Source organism: Rhinopithecus roxellana, chromosome 6, assembly GCF_007565055.1.
Source record: "Rhinopithecus roxellana isolate Shanxi Qingling chromosome 6, ASM756505v1, whole genome shotgun sequence".
Taxonomy (NCBI): domain Eukaryota; kingdom Metazoa; phylum Chordata; class Mammalia; order Primates; family Cercopithecidae; genus Rhinopithecus; species Rhinopithecus roxellana.
This window is the reverse complement of record NC_044554.1, coordinates 71,075,381-71,091,436: the sequence shown is the minus strand read 5'-3', so window position 1 is coordinate 71,091,436 and position 16,056 is coordinate 71,075,381. Positions and strand designations below refer to the sequence as shown.

Below are 16,056 nucleotides of genomic sequence, written 5' to 3'. Positions count from 1 at the left end.
GAACTATATAATTCAAGCTGAAGGGTCCTCAGAATCACACTAAAAAAAAGATACACAAACTAATGTGCATCTCACATTAATGACAGATAGGAAAAGGTGAATATAGCAAGTAATCAATGAATGGCAGCTTACTGATGTGTAGGGTATAAAGTTATAATCCATGGAGAAAGTATCATACATACTCCTTCACATTTAATAATTACCTGAATGATTAAATACATTACATGTGAAAAATTAATATTAACTGGATAAACACAAAACTAAACAGCTTTTCCTGAACTAATATACAATCCAACTTCTTTTGCATTTTACTCTTCCGAGTCTTTTAATATAAAGATATGATAATGTAATGTGAAATAATATCAGATGAATAGGAGGCAGAATAGTAAAAGTACAAATCACACATATTATAAAATTGGAAGATTCTTTTGTATTTTAAAAAAGTACCTTAGAATATTCATTTTTTCATTTATCTCGGCAAAAAATTCTTTTAGTATCATTTTTATGAAATGAAATTACTAGTTTTATAACACATCTGCTAAATTTTATACCTTATTTCTTTCACCAGAGAAGGTTACAACAGGAGTTAAAAATAATGCCTATTAATGGTTAATCTGTTGAGAACAGGATAGTAATAAATTTCATGGAAAAAGACCTATCAGTCTTCTTTTACTATAAAGATTTGTAGAAGCAATTAAAAAATGGGCATACAATCTTTAAATAAAAAAATGTTTCTGAAAAAAGGTCTATAGTTAATTTCTATAATTAAATCATATTTTTGTAAATTTATATAGTACTTTCCTCAGGAAATACAATTCCAAGCCATCTATCTGCTAAGGTAACAAGTCTTTCCAAATCACAGATGAATGGAAAATTACTTTTTAAACAATTACCATTGGTGATAAAAATGATACTAATGATAGCACTCTGAGTCACAAATATAGACTCTACTCGGAAAAAAACAGGCAAACCAACCCATTAAAATTTTTAAAGAAAGTCAACAACCTTCAATTTCTCCAGGGCTGTAATTTTATGAAAGTGAAATGTGTTCTTAGGAATCATCCTATTTTTAAAACACAGGCTGTGAAGATCAAACATTTTTATTTCTTTCTTTCTACATCAGATCAGCACCATTCAGAACATTTCATGAAAAAATACATTACCATGTGGAAGTATAGTCTTAGTTTCCATGAATTTATGGAAGAAATAAATAAAAAAGTAACAGTCTTGACCTCCCTGAATGAAACAGGGTGGCGGGGGGTTGGGGAGGGGAGAGATACAGAGAGAGATAGAGAGAGAGAGAGAGAGGCAGCCAGGTAGATAGGCTACGTTTCAATAAAACTTATTTTTCAAGAACAGGCATTCAGTTTCAGTTTGCTGGCCCTGTGGCCCTTGTTTTAAACAAAATAATAGCAACGTATACAAGTGTGTATAACGTTACTGAAAAGTGCTGGGCACGATGGCTCACGCCTGTAATCCCAACACTTTGGGAGGCCGAGGTGGGTGGATCACCTGAGGCCAGGAGTTCGAGACCAGCCTGACCAACATGGTGAAACCCTGTCTCTACTAAAAAACACAAAAAATTAGCTGGGCATGGTGGCAGGCGCCTGTAATTTCAGCTACTTGGGAGGCCGAAGCAGGAGAATCGCTTGAACTCGGGAGGCGAAGGTTGCAGTAAGCTGAGATTGCGCCACTGCACTCCAGCCTGGGCTACAGAGTGAGACTACATTCCCATCCCACTCGCCACACCCCACCAAAAAAAACAAACAAAAAAACCAAACCAAACCAAACCAAACCAAAAAACTGTAAAGTGAAATGTAAGGCCACAATACCATCAAAGCTAGGAGGAGTGAAATAGATGTAATACTACTGAAATGCTTTTTCAGTAGTAAAATTGTGTGTGTATATATATTTAAGCTTTACAACATGATGTTAAGGTATACATGTAGACAGTAAAATGGTTACAATACAGAAGGAAATTAACAAATCTGTCATCTCACATAGCGACTTTTTTTGTGACAGGGCAGCTAAAATCTACTTACTTAACAAAAATAACTAACAGTACAATTTTATAGATTCTAGTTGTCATGTTGTACATTAGATCTCTAGACTTGTTCATCCTACACATCTGCTAGTTTGTATCCTTTGACCTACATCTCCCCATTTCCTCCCTGCCATCTTTCACTTTAAAGTTCTCTCATGAACTAATGCAAAACAGAAAATCATATATCATTAAAATATTATCTAGCTTCTTATTTTTATAAAGATATATTTTCACATAGCTTTCTACAGGTATAACATAGCTATATGTTACTCTTGAGAGACACAGGCATCATCTATGTCAAATGCAAAACATGCTTTTTAGTCAATTACCAAATCCAAGGCTTTAAAATTGCATTATACTGGATTATCTGCAATTAATGTTACTATAACAACAGTATGGTGACTAGTTTTAAACAGAAAATTATTCATGGTGTTACTCAGATTTCTCTGATAATGGAAAATTTCAGTTCAATCTGTCTTCTGAAACAATGTGACAACTATCAAAACAAACCAACAAGCTATAAGCTTAAGCAGTATACTGCAAAATTGTCATAAATTGTGATGATTAACCTACGGACTAACTACAGATGTGGGACATGGTAATTGAGGATACTGATGGAGTTTCTATGGCAACAGTTGGATATATGCTCGAGCGTCTTTAGGCGGTACTGTCACCAGGTGTGATAACAGTAGATGGAACGAAACCCAAATTGAGAAAGATTATTATTTGCTATAGATTTAAGAAGTTATAGAGGCTTTATGTAAGTGAAACCTAAAAATTGAATTTTTTCATTAGGATAATAGCTGTTGGAAGTTAAGAGGAAAGAATAAGTCTGACAGTATCAACTTAAATAGGTAATACAGACTTGAAAATAGGTAGCACAGAAAATGATATGAGGACTATCAGTGAGCTAGTAGACTCCACTGTGGTGAGAGAGCTTTTTGGTGGGCACTGACCGCAACCTGCCCCTTAAGTGCTCAAGAATCCAAATCCCAGGAAAGGCATCTAAGTCAGAGAGAATTGAAGTCATCTAAGTCAGGGAGATTGAAAAAAATAATTGAAATATTTCTTTTTTCTTCGCAACAAATTCTCATGGTACTGCATTTGTTGCTGCTCCTAGTGTTGTGAGAAATCATGGATGTAAAAGGAAAAAGGAAAGAAAAATGTAAAAGGGCACTCTGGATGAGAAAAGGAGGCCATTTATTAGCATTCCGAGGTCACTCGGGTGTCTGGGAGTGGAACTCTAGTATCAAAAGTATTAAGAGGGTGCTGTCAGACAAGACTGCTCTCTGCAAAATACCGAGCTGAGCTAAGCAGCAAATGACCCTTTTGAAATACAATACAATTTACTGTCCTATGTTACTGGCCTATGTTTAGGAGTTCACCTGTAGCTGCATTTACCACTACTCACATCTGATTATACACTTCTTATAATTCAAAATTCCCATAAAGCTTGAAAATTTACAGGAAGGTAAAAGTGGCACAGCAAAGTAGGTGCCACTTCTCTTTTTATACCATCCATGTAGGTTTTAATAGGAAGAGTTTAATATTTAAAATTTTATCTAGATCAGCCTGAATAGTATGTCCATGTTTTATGTATGCATACTTTCTGCTGAAAAGCAAAGGAGTTTGTTCACACTTCTATTATTGACCCAAATAACTGCTTAGCTTCTTTGGTTAAATTGATTCAAAACCTGATATATGAATTAACATATCTTGCTTTCTGCAGCAAATAACACATAAGTAATACTTTTGCATGATGACAATTTTGATCAACACAGAAACTTATAATCACAAATAAGTAAAGTCAACCAATATTGAACATTTATTAGAAATAATATATTCAATGTAAAGGAAAGACAAATGCTTCCCCTATGAAGTGTGAAATTTAACATACTAGATCAATCATGAAAATAAGTTCACAAAATTAACTGTCAGTTTATATTTCAATTTAGGAATTTAAAAATATTTAGCTTAAAAATAAAAAGCAGATGGCAGCTTTTCGGTTCATTTTTGATATTAATTATTGGAAGACAAATACTACTATTCATACTGTATTATGTGACACACACATTGTATTATGTTACATATATAACTGAGAGACAGTGAAAACCAGGGTGCGTGCACTGCATTTTGGTTGGAGAGAACAAAGAAGAATAGTTTAACCAAAGAATGTCCATCAATCTGGCAAATCTAGTACATTATAGTTGAAGTGAAAAAATTGTTTACCAGCCTCATCCCCACCCCTTCAGCTCACTCTCTTCCCTTAGAATTTTTATATATCCAGAGACTCAAAGAAAAAAAGAAGTGGAATAGATTTGCTTGTTAGAGAAACCTATAAATATATATTAGTAATGTCCCAAAAAGATAAGGTTGTCTTCCAGTAAGTTAGATTTTATAATATTTTATTTTTCTTAGTTATTAGTATGCTTAGATTTTTTTTAAAAAAATAAGCTTCTTTTTAAGCTTTAAGATTCATAGTTCATTCTAAAGCACTGGGTTTGTGAAAAATACATAAAAATACATATTTCAAAGAAAAATAAAATATAGAAGAAATAAAGTAGCAACTATTGCCTCCAACAAAACATATCCACTGAATATTTTAGATGTAATTCTACCTATATTTTGCTTTTTCAATTGGGTTTTTTTTTTTTATGTAGTGAAAATAATACCACGTGCGTAATTTAGCATTTTTTTCCACTTAACATATATTGACCATTTGTTTTGCATGTTATTACAACACCTTTGTGACTATTACCCTTGTGCCTGTATGAATGGTAGATACTAGGTTGTTTCTACTTTTTTGTTGTGATAGACATTTTTTGTTTTGTAATCAATAAAGCTAAGTAAACAAGATCATGATATTCCTCAAACATCATATCATTGAAAAATTTTAAAAACATCTGATTTTAAAAATCATGAAAATACTTACCTTTACCAGCTACAGGTCAGCAAAGAAATGAGAAACAAAGCATATTTAAATGGGTCGGGAACATATACATTTATCCAACTAGACATTTAAATTTTTATTTTGTTTTCTCAATTTCTACTAGTGATTTTAAAAGTTGTTTTTCTGAAAGATCATCAGGAAAGAAAACACAAATTGATTATGTAAGTCAATGGAGGGAGGAAAATACTATGGATGAAACTACTCTCTGGAGTAATTCATGACATTTCTCTGATAGGTCAGGGTCAGTATTCTCATTCTGATGAGGTAGAACATGTTCTTTCTTCCTCCTTTCTTTTCTTTTCCTTTTTTTTTTTGTTTTTTTTTTTTTTTTTTTTTTTTTGAGATGGAACCTTGCTCTGTTGCCCAGGCTGGAGGGCAGTGGTGTGATCTCCGCTCACTGCAAGCTCCGCCTCCCAGTTTCACGCCAGCAGAGGTCAGCACTGATTAAACACTTTACTAGTAGCCTGGAACACAAGTCAGCTGTTGTTAACAAATTGAAATAGTTTGGCTTTTTAGTTATAACAAGTAAATTCAGTTCCCATAGCCTGATCAATTCTGCCTTGACAATAAATTGATATCAAATAATAGAAAGGTTTTGTTAGAAACAGATTATAGGACTGGGCGCTGTGGTTCACGCTTGTAATCCCAGCAATTTGGGAGGCTGAGGTGTCCTCCCTGATGGTAGATCACCTGAGGTCAGGAGTTCAAGACCAGCCTGGCCAATGTGGAGAAACCCCATCTCTATTAAAAAGACAAAAATTAGGCAGGTGAATCCCAGCTATTTGGGAGGCTGAGGCATGGGAATCTCATAGCCTGATTAATTCTGCCTTGACAATAAATTGATATTGAATAATAGAAAGGCTTTTTTTTTTTTTTTTTTTTTTAATTTGTCAAAGGCAGGTGCATTGGCTCATGCCTGTAAGCCCAGCACTTCGGCAGGCCGAGGCTGGCAGATCACATGAGGTCAGGAGTTTGAGACCAGGCCTGGCCAACATGGAGAAACTCCGTCTCTGCTAAAAATACAAAAATTAGGTGGGTGTGGTGGCACACACCTGTACTCCCAGCTGCTGAGATTACTTGGGAGGCTGAGGCATGAGAATGGCTTGAACCTGGGAGGTGGAGGTTGCAGTGAGGTGAGATGGCACCACTGCACTCCCTCTCTCTCCAGAGGCAGACTCTGTCCAAAAAAATTCTGTATTATTCAGCCACGGTCTTAAAGGTCTGTGCTAGTGGTTCCTACCCACTTTTCTTGCCACTATGTGCAAGCAACAATAGCCATGAGCTCAAAACATTCCTTGGGAATTCCTTGTACTCAGGATGTTAAGAAAAAATATGGGAACACAAGTGAAGGAGGGTGACAATTAAAAAAAAAATAGCTATTAAGTCACTGTAATTCTGTGGTTCTCAACTGGGGGTGATTCATCACCAACAGCAACCCTACCCTCTGGGACATTTGGCAATGTCCAGACATATTTTTGGTTGTCTGACCTGGGACCAGGTGGGAGACTACTGATATCTAGTGGGTAGAGGACAGGGATGCTGTAAAACATCACATAATGCACAGGAAAAGTTCCTTACTCCACTCCCTGCCCCAAAACAAATAATTGTCTAGCCCAAAATGTCAATAGTGCTGAAATTGAGAAACCATGCTTTAACTTATAAAACATTCATTCTGCTTCTGGTCATGATGGCATAATTGAGAATAAACTTAACCTCCTACCTGAACTAAGTTTTTGAAAAAAAATTTACAAAAAGTTTCTTAAACGCTGCACGTTGGGCAACACGGGAGAGTGATTCCTGAGGGATGGGAAACAAGGTGAGCCTTACAGTCACCCCAGGTTACTGCCAGGAGAAACTCTATAGCTCATGGCACAAGGAACAGGAACTCAGGAAAAGCCCAGTGGTCTCCCTGAGTTGAAAAATGGAGCTGACAATTCGGGAGGGCTACAGTAACTAGAGGTTGTAGGAAAGAGTACTGTAGAGAAGAGAGCTGCCCGGCAAGAGACTCTCAAGATCTGCAGAAGGCCTCCCCCAAGAATTCAGCTGACTACCCATCAGTTCATGCACATGTAGAAAGGGAAAGAAGCAATCTAAAGGATTCGAGAGGACACTGCCCCAAACTCACACAGCCTAGAATAGCACTGTTTCTTAGCAGCAAGAATATAAAAGCTCATAATTCACAGGTTATCAGTTAGAGTATTAAGAAAGATGTTGGTCCAGAAACGGGGAAAATGCATCCTGGACTAAACACTGCTTGGTCTTCCCTAACAAAACTTGAAAGCAAAGCTTGAAAGGATGGTGTTTCTAAGTAACTTAACTGTGTCTCAGAACAAGCATTTTTATGAAGAAAACTACACCAAGGCACATCATAATCAAATTGCTCAAAAACAGTGTTAAGGAGAAAAATCTTTAAAGCAGTTAGAGGAAAAAAGGACATTATTTATAGAGGAACAAACCAAAATAGCACATTTCTCTTTGGAAAAACAAATGCAAGCTAGAAGAAAAAGTGGAGCAACATCTTTAAAGTACTAAAAGAAAAATATCTTCAAAATGAGAGTGAAATAAAGACTTTTTTCATATATAAAGAAGTTAAAAGTATTCATTACCAGCAGATCTGCACTACAAGAAAAGTCAAAGGAGGTCCTTCAAGAAGTAAAAATATATGCACTAGATGATGAAAGACACTGGGAATGGTAATGTACATGTACATAACATGTACATAATCGACATGTACAAAATGGACATCTACATAACATTTTTCTTTCACTTTTAATTTCTTTAAAAGATATTGACTAAGGCAATAATCATAATAGCAATGTATTGTGGGATTTACAACATATATAGAAGTAAAATATATGACAAGAATAGTGCAAAAGCCAAGAGAATAGAAGTTTACTATTGTAAAGTTTGCATACTATACATGAAGATGTATAATAAATTTAAAGTGTATACTTTAAATTCTAAAGCAATCACAAAGATAACAAAACAATTGGGCTGAAATAAAAAATTCCATTTACTAAAGCAACACAGATGAAATACCTAGAAATAAATCTGACAAAAGATGTGCAAGATCTGTTTACTGAAAACTACAAACATCCCAAAGAGAAACTAAAGACTACCTAAACAAATGAAGTGACACATTGTATTCACAGATTGGAAGACTCAATATTATGAAGTCAGTTTTCCAAAATTTTCCAAGGACTGACTGATCAAAGGCATTCCCAGTAAAATCTCCAGCAAGGAATGTCAAGATGTTTTAAAAATTTATATTGTACGTCATATATATAAACAATTATTTGTCAATTAAAAATGAGTAAATTTATTTTGAAAATTCATAGAGAAATGCAAAGGACATAGAACAGCCAAAATATTTTTGAATAAGAGAAATCAATTTGGAGGACTTGGACTACCGGACTGTAAGATTCACAAAGCTACAGTAATCAAGACAGTGTGGTAATAATATTAAGATAGATAAACAGACCAAAGGAAAAGAAAAGGTAGCCCAGAAATAAACTCCTATGTAGTTAATTGATTTTTCACAAATGTGCAAGGGCAATTCAGGGTATGACAATCTTTTCAACTCTTTGTGTTAAAACAACTGGACATCCATACGCCATCCATAAATACTGATGGATACCTCTCACTGTATACAAAAATTAACTCAAAATGGTTGTAAAATGTAAAAGCCAAAACTGTAAAATTTCTAGAAGAAAGCAAAGGAGAAAATTTCTGCAATTTGGGTTGGGCAAAGATCCTTTAGTTACAACATCAAAAGCATATCTATGAAAAAAATTGATAAAATGGACTTCATCAAAAATAAGAATTTTTTTTTTTTTCTGAAAGTCACTATTAAGAGATGTGAAAAGACAAGCCATAGATTAGGAGAAAATATTTGCAAATCGCATATCTGACAAACATGTTGTATCCAGAACACACAGGCAAACTTCATTTTATTGTGCTTTGCAGATGTGTTTTTCATAAATTGAAAGTTTGTGGCAACCCTGTGTCAAGCAAGTCTATGGTGCCACTTTTCTAACAACACATGCTCATTTTATGACTCTGTTTTACATTATGGTAATTCTCACAGTATTTCCAACTTTTTCATTATTAGTATATCTATTATGGTCATCTGTGAAAAGTGATCTTTGATGTTATTGTAATTGTTTTGGGGTGCCACAAACTACACCCATATAAGATGGTAAACTTAATAAATGTTATATCTGTTCTGACTGTTCCCCATCTGTCTTCCTTTTCTTGGGTCTCCTTATTTCTTAAGACACAACAATATTAAAATTAGGCTAACTAATAACCCAGAATGATCTCTAACTGTTCAAATGAATGGAAGAATCCCGTCTCCCTCACTTTAAATTTAAAAGCTACAAATGATCATGCTTAGTGAACAAGGCATGTCAAAAGCCAAGACAGGCTGAAAGCTAGGCCTTTTGCATCAAGTAGCCAAGTTGTGAATGCAAAGGAAAAGTTGTTGAAGTAAATTAAAATTGCTACTCCAGTGAACACACAAACAATAAGAAAGCAAAAACAGCCTTATTGCTGATATGAAGAAAGTTTGAATGATCCGGATAGATCAAATCAGCCACAATATTCCCTTTAACGAAAGCCTAATAACAGAGTAAGGGCCTGCCTTTCTTCGATTCTACGAAGGCTGAGAGAGGTGAAGAAGCCTCTGCAAGCTGTCAAGCCAGCAGAGGTCAGCTCACGAGGGCTAAGGAAAATAAGCCATCTCTATCACATGAAAGTGCAAGGTGAAACAGCAAGGGTTGATGCAGAAATGGCAGCAAGTTATCCAAAAGATCCAGCTAAGATCATTGATGAAGTTAGCTATGCTAAATAACAGATTTTTAGTGTAGACAAAATAATCTTCTATTGGAAGAAGATGCTCATCTAGGACTTTCACAATTAGAGAGAAGTCAATGCTTGGCTTCAAAGCTTCAAAGTACAGGCTCCCTTGTTAGTGGCTAATGCAACTGGTGACTTTAAGTTGAAGCCAATATTTATTAACCATCTTGAAAATCCCAGAGCCCTTAAAAACTATGCTACATCAACCCTGTCTGTGCTCTATAACTGAAAGAACAAGCCCAGATGATGGTGCATGTGTTTACAGCACAGTTTACTGAATATTTTAAGTCCACTGTCGAGGCCCGATGCTAGAAAAAAAGAATCTGTTCGAAGTATTATTGCTCACTGACACTGCATCCAGTTACTCAAGAGCTCTGCTGGAGATGTACATGGAGATTAATGTTGTTTTCATGCTTGCTAACCCAACATCCATTCTGCAGCCCACAGATCAAGGAGTAATTTCAACTTTCAAGTCTTATTATTTAAGAAATACATTTTAAAAGGCTATAGCTGCCAAAGATAGTGATTCCTATGAGCCATCTGGGAAAAGTAAATTGAAAACCTGGAAAGGATTCACCATTCCAAATGCCATTAAGAACATTTGTGATTCTTTGGAGGGGGTAAAAATATCAACATTTACAGGAGTTTGGAGGAAGTTGATTCCTACCCTTGGGGATACCTTTAAGGGACTGAAGACTTGAGTGGAGGAAGTCACTGCAGATGTCATGAAAACATCAAAAGAACCAGAATTAAAAGTGGAGCCTGAAGATGTGACTGAATTGCTACAATCTCATGATAAAACTTGAACAGATAAGAAGTTGGTTCCTTTGGGTGAAGCAAAGGAAGTGGTTTTTGAGATGGAATCTACTTCTGGTGAAGATGCTGTGAACATTGTTGAAAGGACAACAAAGGATTTAGGATATTACATAAACTTAGTTCATGAAGCAGAGGTAAAGTTTTAGAGGATTGACTCCAATTTTCAAAAAAGTTCTACTTTGGGCAAAATGATAGCAAACAGCATCGCATGCTACAGGAAAATCTTTTGTGAAAGGAAGAATCAGTCACTGCAGCAAACTTCATCCTTGTCTTATTTTAAGACATTGCCACATCCACCCTAACCTTCAACAACCACCAACCTGATCAGTCAGCAGCCATCAATGTTGAGGCAAGACCCTCTACCAGCAAAAATATTATAATCCTCAGGTGATTGTTAGTATTTTTAGCAATAAAGAATTTTAAAATTATGTTTTAGACATGATGCTAGTGCATGCTTAATACACGACAGTGTAGTGTAAACATAACTTTTTTATTTTTGAGACAGCGTTTCACTCTATCACCCAGGCTGGAGTGCAGAGGCGCTATTTCACTGCAACCTCTACCTCTCGGGTTCAAGCGATTCTCCTGCTTCAGCCTCCCAAGTGCTGGGACTACAGTCACCTACCACTATGCCCAGCTAATTTTGTATTTTTTGTAGATACAGGGTTTCACCATGTTGCCCAGTCTGGTCTTGAACTCCTGAACTGAAGAGATTCCCCCGACATCGACCTCCCAAAGTGCTGGGATTACAGGCTTGAGCCACTGTGCCAGCCAAATTTAACTTTTATACACACTGGGAAACCAAATAATCTGTATGACTCACTTTACTGAGATATTCATTTTATTGCAGTGGTCTGGAACTGAACCCACAATATCTCCAAGGCATGCCTGTGTAAACACCTCTCAAAACCCAATAATAGCCTAATGACAAATTAGGCAAGGTGTGTGCAGAGATACATAGCCAAAGAATAAATATGGATAGCAAAAAAGCACATGAAAATAGCATTTCTCTAGATAAGCAATAGTCAACTAGAAAATATAATAAAATTATAAGATGCAATAGCAATGAAAGTATGAAAGGCTTAGAAATTAGCTTAACCAAGAATAAAAACAGCTCTATGGAAAAGGATTAAAATGTAAAGGACTTAGATTTGAATAAATGAAAGGATATTTCATAGTCATGGCTGGGACAACTGAACATAGGTATGGATTTGGAGGCATTCTACATTTCCATCTCTGGAGGAGTGAATAGAAATAAAATGTGCTGTAGACTAGGTAACATAAGACAGAAGCCCACTTACATGGTATGCAGTAATCAGAAGAATGAGATTAGATGTATTCATAAAAACATGGACGAATTTTAAAAGCATAGAGATGAACAAAAACAGTAAGACTGAATATGACAAAGAATATGAAACCATTTATGAGATTGACGCTAAATGCACATATACAAAATACAAATTTGTAAAATGAAAAACACAGGAAATTCACATTAAATGCTGTAGAACTGTAGCTTACAGGGGAAGGGACAGAGATTGGCCTATGGAGTAGAAAGAAACAAATTTATAAAAACTTGGTTTTCAACAAGAAGAATCAAAACTAGGAGGGAAAAAAAGTAGATCAGCTGGATGGAAGAAAATGGTTTTGGGGAGAGATTTGACTTGAGTTAATGTTGTGTTGGGGGTGAGCAATGAACAGAGCTCCAGAGGAAGAAAGTTCGACCTAGGGTTGAGGGAATCTTATACTTTGATGCCCAGTGCAGGCACAGCCCAGGGATAAATGTCCAATCTGGCACTTGAAGTAGGAAAGAAGCAATGGATAAGAGCTGTGCTGCGAGAGAAATGCCTGAGTGAGCACCCCTGTGCATAGCTGGGGAATACCCAACAAGTTACTATGTACCACTGTGGCGAGAATCTGATGAATATGATGTAAGGAATTCATAGGTGTCTGGAGTTGATCCAAGGAGGACACAAACTATGTGGACTTCATTACCAGGTGCCCTGGCAGGTCCATGGTGATGAGCAGTGCACACCAGCACGTAAGTAATGAAACCAGTGACAGAAGTCATGCCTAAGGCCATGTGAACAGAGAACAGTTTTAGACTAGATGCTACATTCAATTATATCACAGTTTTATATAATCCCCTCTGAAACTTAATTTACTATGGATCACACGGAAGAAGAGTGGGGTGAAGAATCTTGAATTAATTGAATTTTAATCTGTGACTCAGTTGTTTTGAACTGGTGAGTTAAAGTTTTTTGGCAACATTAGAAATTAAAATTTCAGATATGCTCAACTGTAGAAAAATAAAGACATTTCTGTACACCTTAGCTCTGATGAAACACTCTTATCTGCTGTGCCATGCTCTATGCATATTACCTGCAGGGTGAGAGGAAGGCAGAAGCAGCGAGTTAAATTTTTAAATACAGTGAAAACATCAGAATGTGCTCTTTTTATTTTATTTTACCTTTTAAGATGACAATGCTACTAATTTTAAAGAAGAAATTTTAAATCAGTGAAAAAATTAATATATAATATTCCTAAATAGTTTTCACTACATATAAAAAATGTGCCCCAAACTAATTACGATAACCTATGAGTATGGTCTGTGGTTTCTAAAATAAAGAAAAAGCTCATGGTTCACATTTAATTATTTGAACTAAAGTGCCTTTGTTTAGGATGCCCAGAAATGATACTGAAGGGTATCTGAAAAGAAAAGAGAATAGTTACTTGATACATTAAAAGCAGAAGAAAATAATGCATGTCAAGATGTTATTCCCTTTGAGAAGAATCTCAAGAATAAAAAAACCACAAGTTGAGCTGACAGTTAAAGACAAATATTTATTACAGGTAAAACAGGATAAGCTTTGTAAAGGAGTATAACAAGTTAAAACACTTGGTTTAGTGATTAGCAAAGCTATGTTTGAAGATGTTTTGACCATCATTCCATAATTATTAAACATTAGTCATTTAAAATAAAAAATTTAGCTCTTTACAACTTAAGTTAGCATTCAAAATTGACATGTCTTTAAGGCACGAGGGGAAAAAATGTTGGCTTTATGACTTATTATTTGTATCAATCTACAACAAAAAAAAAATAGACCTATTATCCTTCTGGGTTATTAAGAACAACTCTAGAAGGTAATGGTTCATCATTTTGGTATTCTGAAATCGTATCAAAGCAAATTTGATTTTGCAATATTTTTTCCATGTCTATAGGAGACTTAAGTCAAAATCATAATAAACTAAAATAAATTTTCCTTTGAGAAATTTCGGAGAATTTTCTTATGTGCTCTTGAGATTTCTAGAAATACCCTAATGCTTGACAAATCTATGATTGGAAACCACATGTACCATTTACTCCAGATTTACGTGAAAAATTAGGTAAGTGATTATATGACTACTAATATGAACTACTTTCATTTAATTAGGAATCAATTAATGATGTAAACTATAATACTGAACAAATTTGCTTCAATTTTATATCTTATTAAAGCTATTAATTGATAATCAAATTATTTTTTAACAAAACTTACAAGGCTGAGCATCTGCATGGAGAGTTCCTCCTTTAGGATTCAGTTTCTGGGTTTGAATTGCAGGAACTGGTTTATATGATTGACCTGTGGCTCTATACATGGCTTGAACCCATAATATTCTGTCCTGTTCATCATCACTAGCAAAGATTACAGTATCTCCTTCTTTAACAGCATTAAAGAACATACGACCACCCTGAAGGCCTGTGGAGGGAACAAAAAGACATCATTAAAAATTTATAAGATTGGCAGATTTTAGTCTCATTCACTAACTGACCTCATGGAAAAGAATGGATTTGATATTAACAGTTAAATATTTTAAACAATATTTAGCTTAAAGGATCAAATCCACAATCCAAGATTTGAAGAAAATAACAAAAAGGCTTAAGCTCCCATATCACCTCAGAAATAAAAAATAACCTAGGGAAACAGTCCACGACACAGCAGCATTCTACAAGATATATAAACACACTCCATGGAAATGCATAGCACAATCTGATGTTTCATGCCAGAGAAAGAAGTTTTATCTGTCGGCATATTTGCCATTCTATACGTGGGAAAAACATATAATGATTGAGACAAAAATGATATTTCATATTGCATGTATTTTATCTTTTATAAAATTCTTTCACAGAAGATAATATTTTGCATTTTAAGTGAACAATTAGTTAATATGGTCATAAATTTCTATTTCTTAATGTCTATTCACCAATGTTCAATCATTATGTTTATTAATGTCTGCATTTCTTGATCTTAGATATTGTCATTAATATTCATTCATTCAATTTTAAAAATATCAGGTGTCTAGTACTCTTTCCAGTATTAACATGAAGGGAGAGAGAGAAGTACAAAAATGTATTGTTGGAGAGAAAATTAGTAGTTACAATATAATAATTCATTTGCCATTTCTTTGTCTATTTCTGCTATAACTTTTGCTTTCCAGCAAAGAAGTTTCTGAAAACATTGTTCTATCTCATAGAATTATTCAATTACAGTGACTTTTACACATCTCAACTTCATGCCAAAATAATAATAAATATGATGAAATATGGTTAAGAATAAAAGCACTCCAAAAGAGATAATTTGAATCTCAGTAAAGTCTTGCCCAGATATATAAGTGAAATATGCACCCTATTCATCGAGAGGGGTTTAAATTTTAGAACAGACACAGGATATTTATAAGAATTCCATGCATACACACATGGCAGGGAAAGTGATTCAATTAAGATTTACCTGGGTGGGGATCGGTATAATCCACAGTATAGCCTTCAAGTTGCATTAATTCTTGTGGTTCAGACTTTTTTTCTCTGTAACTGCACATAGCAAAGGTATATTGGCTAACCTGCTCGAGAAAAAAAAAAGAAGTTTATAGATTGGTCACATTAAATTTATCAAATTTAACTTTTGGTTTTTTCTTTATCAAAATACTCTTTTCCCAATTAAAAATATAACATAATTTGCACAGAAATTATTAAATTTGAGCATTTTTCAAAACCTAGCTCAGAGATTAAAGCATCTTTCGTTTGTCAGCTTGCATTTGTTGGTTCTTCTATGCCTAAGATCCAGTATTCCCCAAAACAATGATTTGCTGCTCAAGTTTCTATAAGACATTAATATAAGCACCATAAATAAGTATTCATGTTGATATGTTTGGGATTACTAGCCTATTAAGAAGATAAATAGCCTTCTTTTACTTCATAGTTTCTTATGATTTTTAATATGCTAACATAGGCTATAAATCTCCAAGAGTAAGATTAGGAGTAGTCCTAGATTTACATAAACACGGGACCACGTTTTCAAGCATATTTATATCAAGACTTTTAACAAAGTAAAAAAAAATCTCACGCCTGTAATCC

The 16,056-nt window shown here is 34.8% G+C and overlaps 1 protein-coding gene across 4 annotated transcripts in view; it reads right to left on the bottom strand.

Annotated features, from left to right (window-relative positions):
• The window catches only part of CADPS2 (calcium dependent secretion activator 2), a 602,646-nt gene that overhangs the window by 165,058 nt on the left and 421,532 nt on the right, over positions 1–16,056 (bottom strand). For all 4 annotated transcript variants that reach the window (XM_030932945.1, XM_030932946.1, XM_030932947.1 and 1 more), the window contains exons 10-11: positions 15,434–15,542; positions 14,204–14,404 (exon numbers count right to left, since the gene is read on the bottom strand). In XM_030932945.1, the coding sequence (XP_030788805.1) occupies positions 14,204–14,404; positions 15,434–15,542 (310 nt within the window). The remainder of the gene's footprint in view (positions 1–14,203; positions 14,405–15,433; positions 15,543–16,056) is intronic.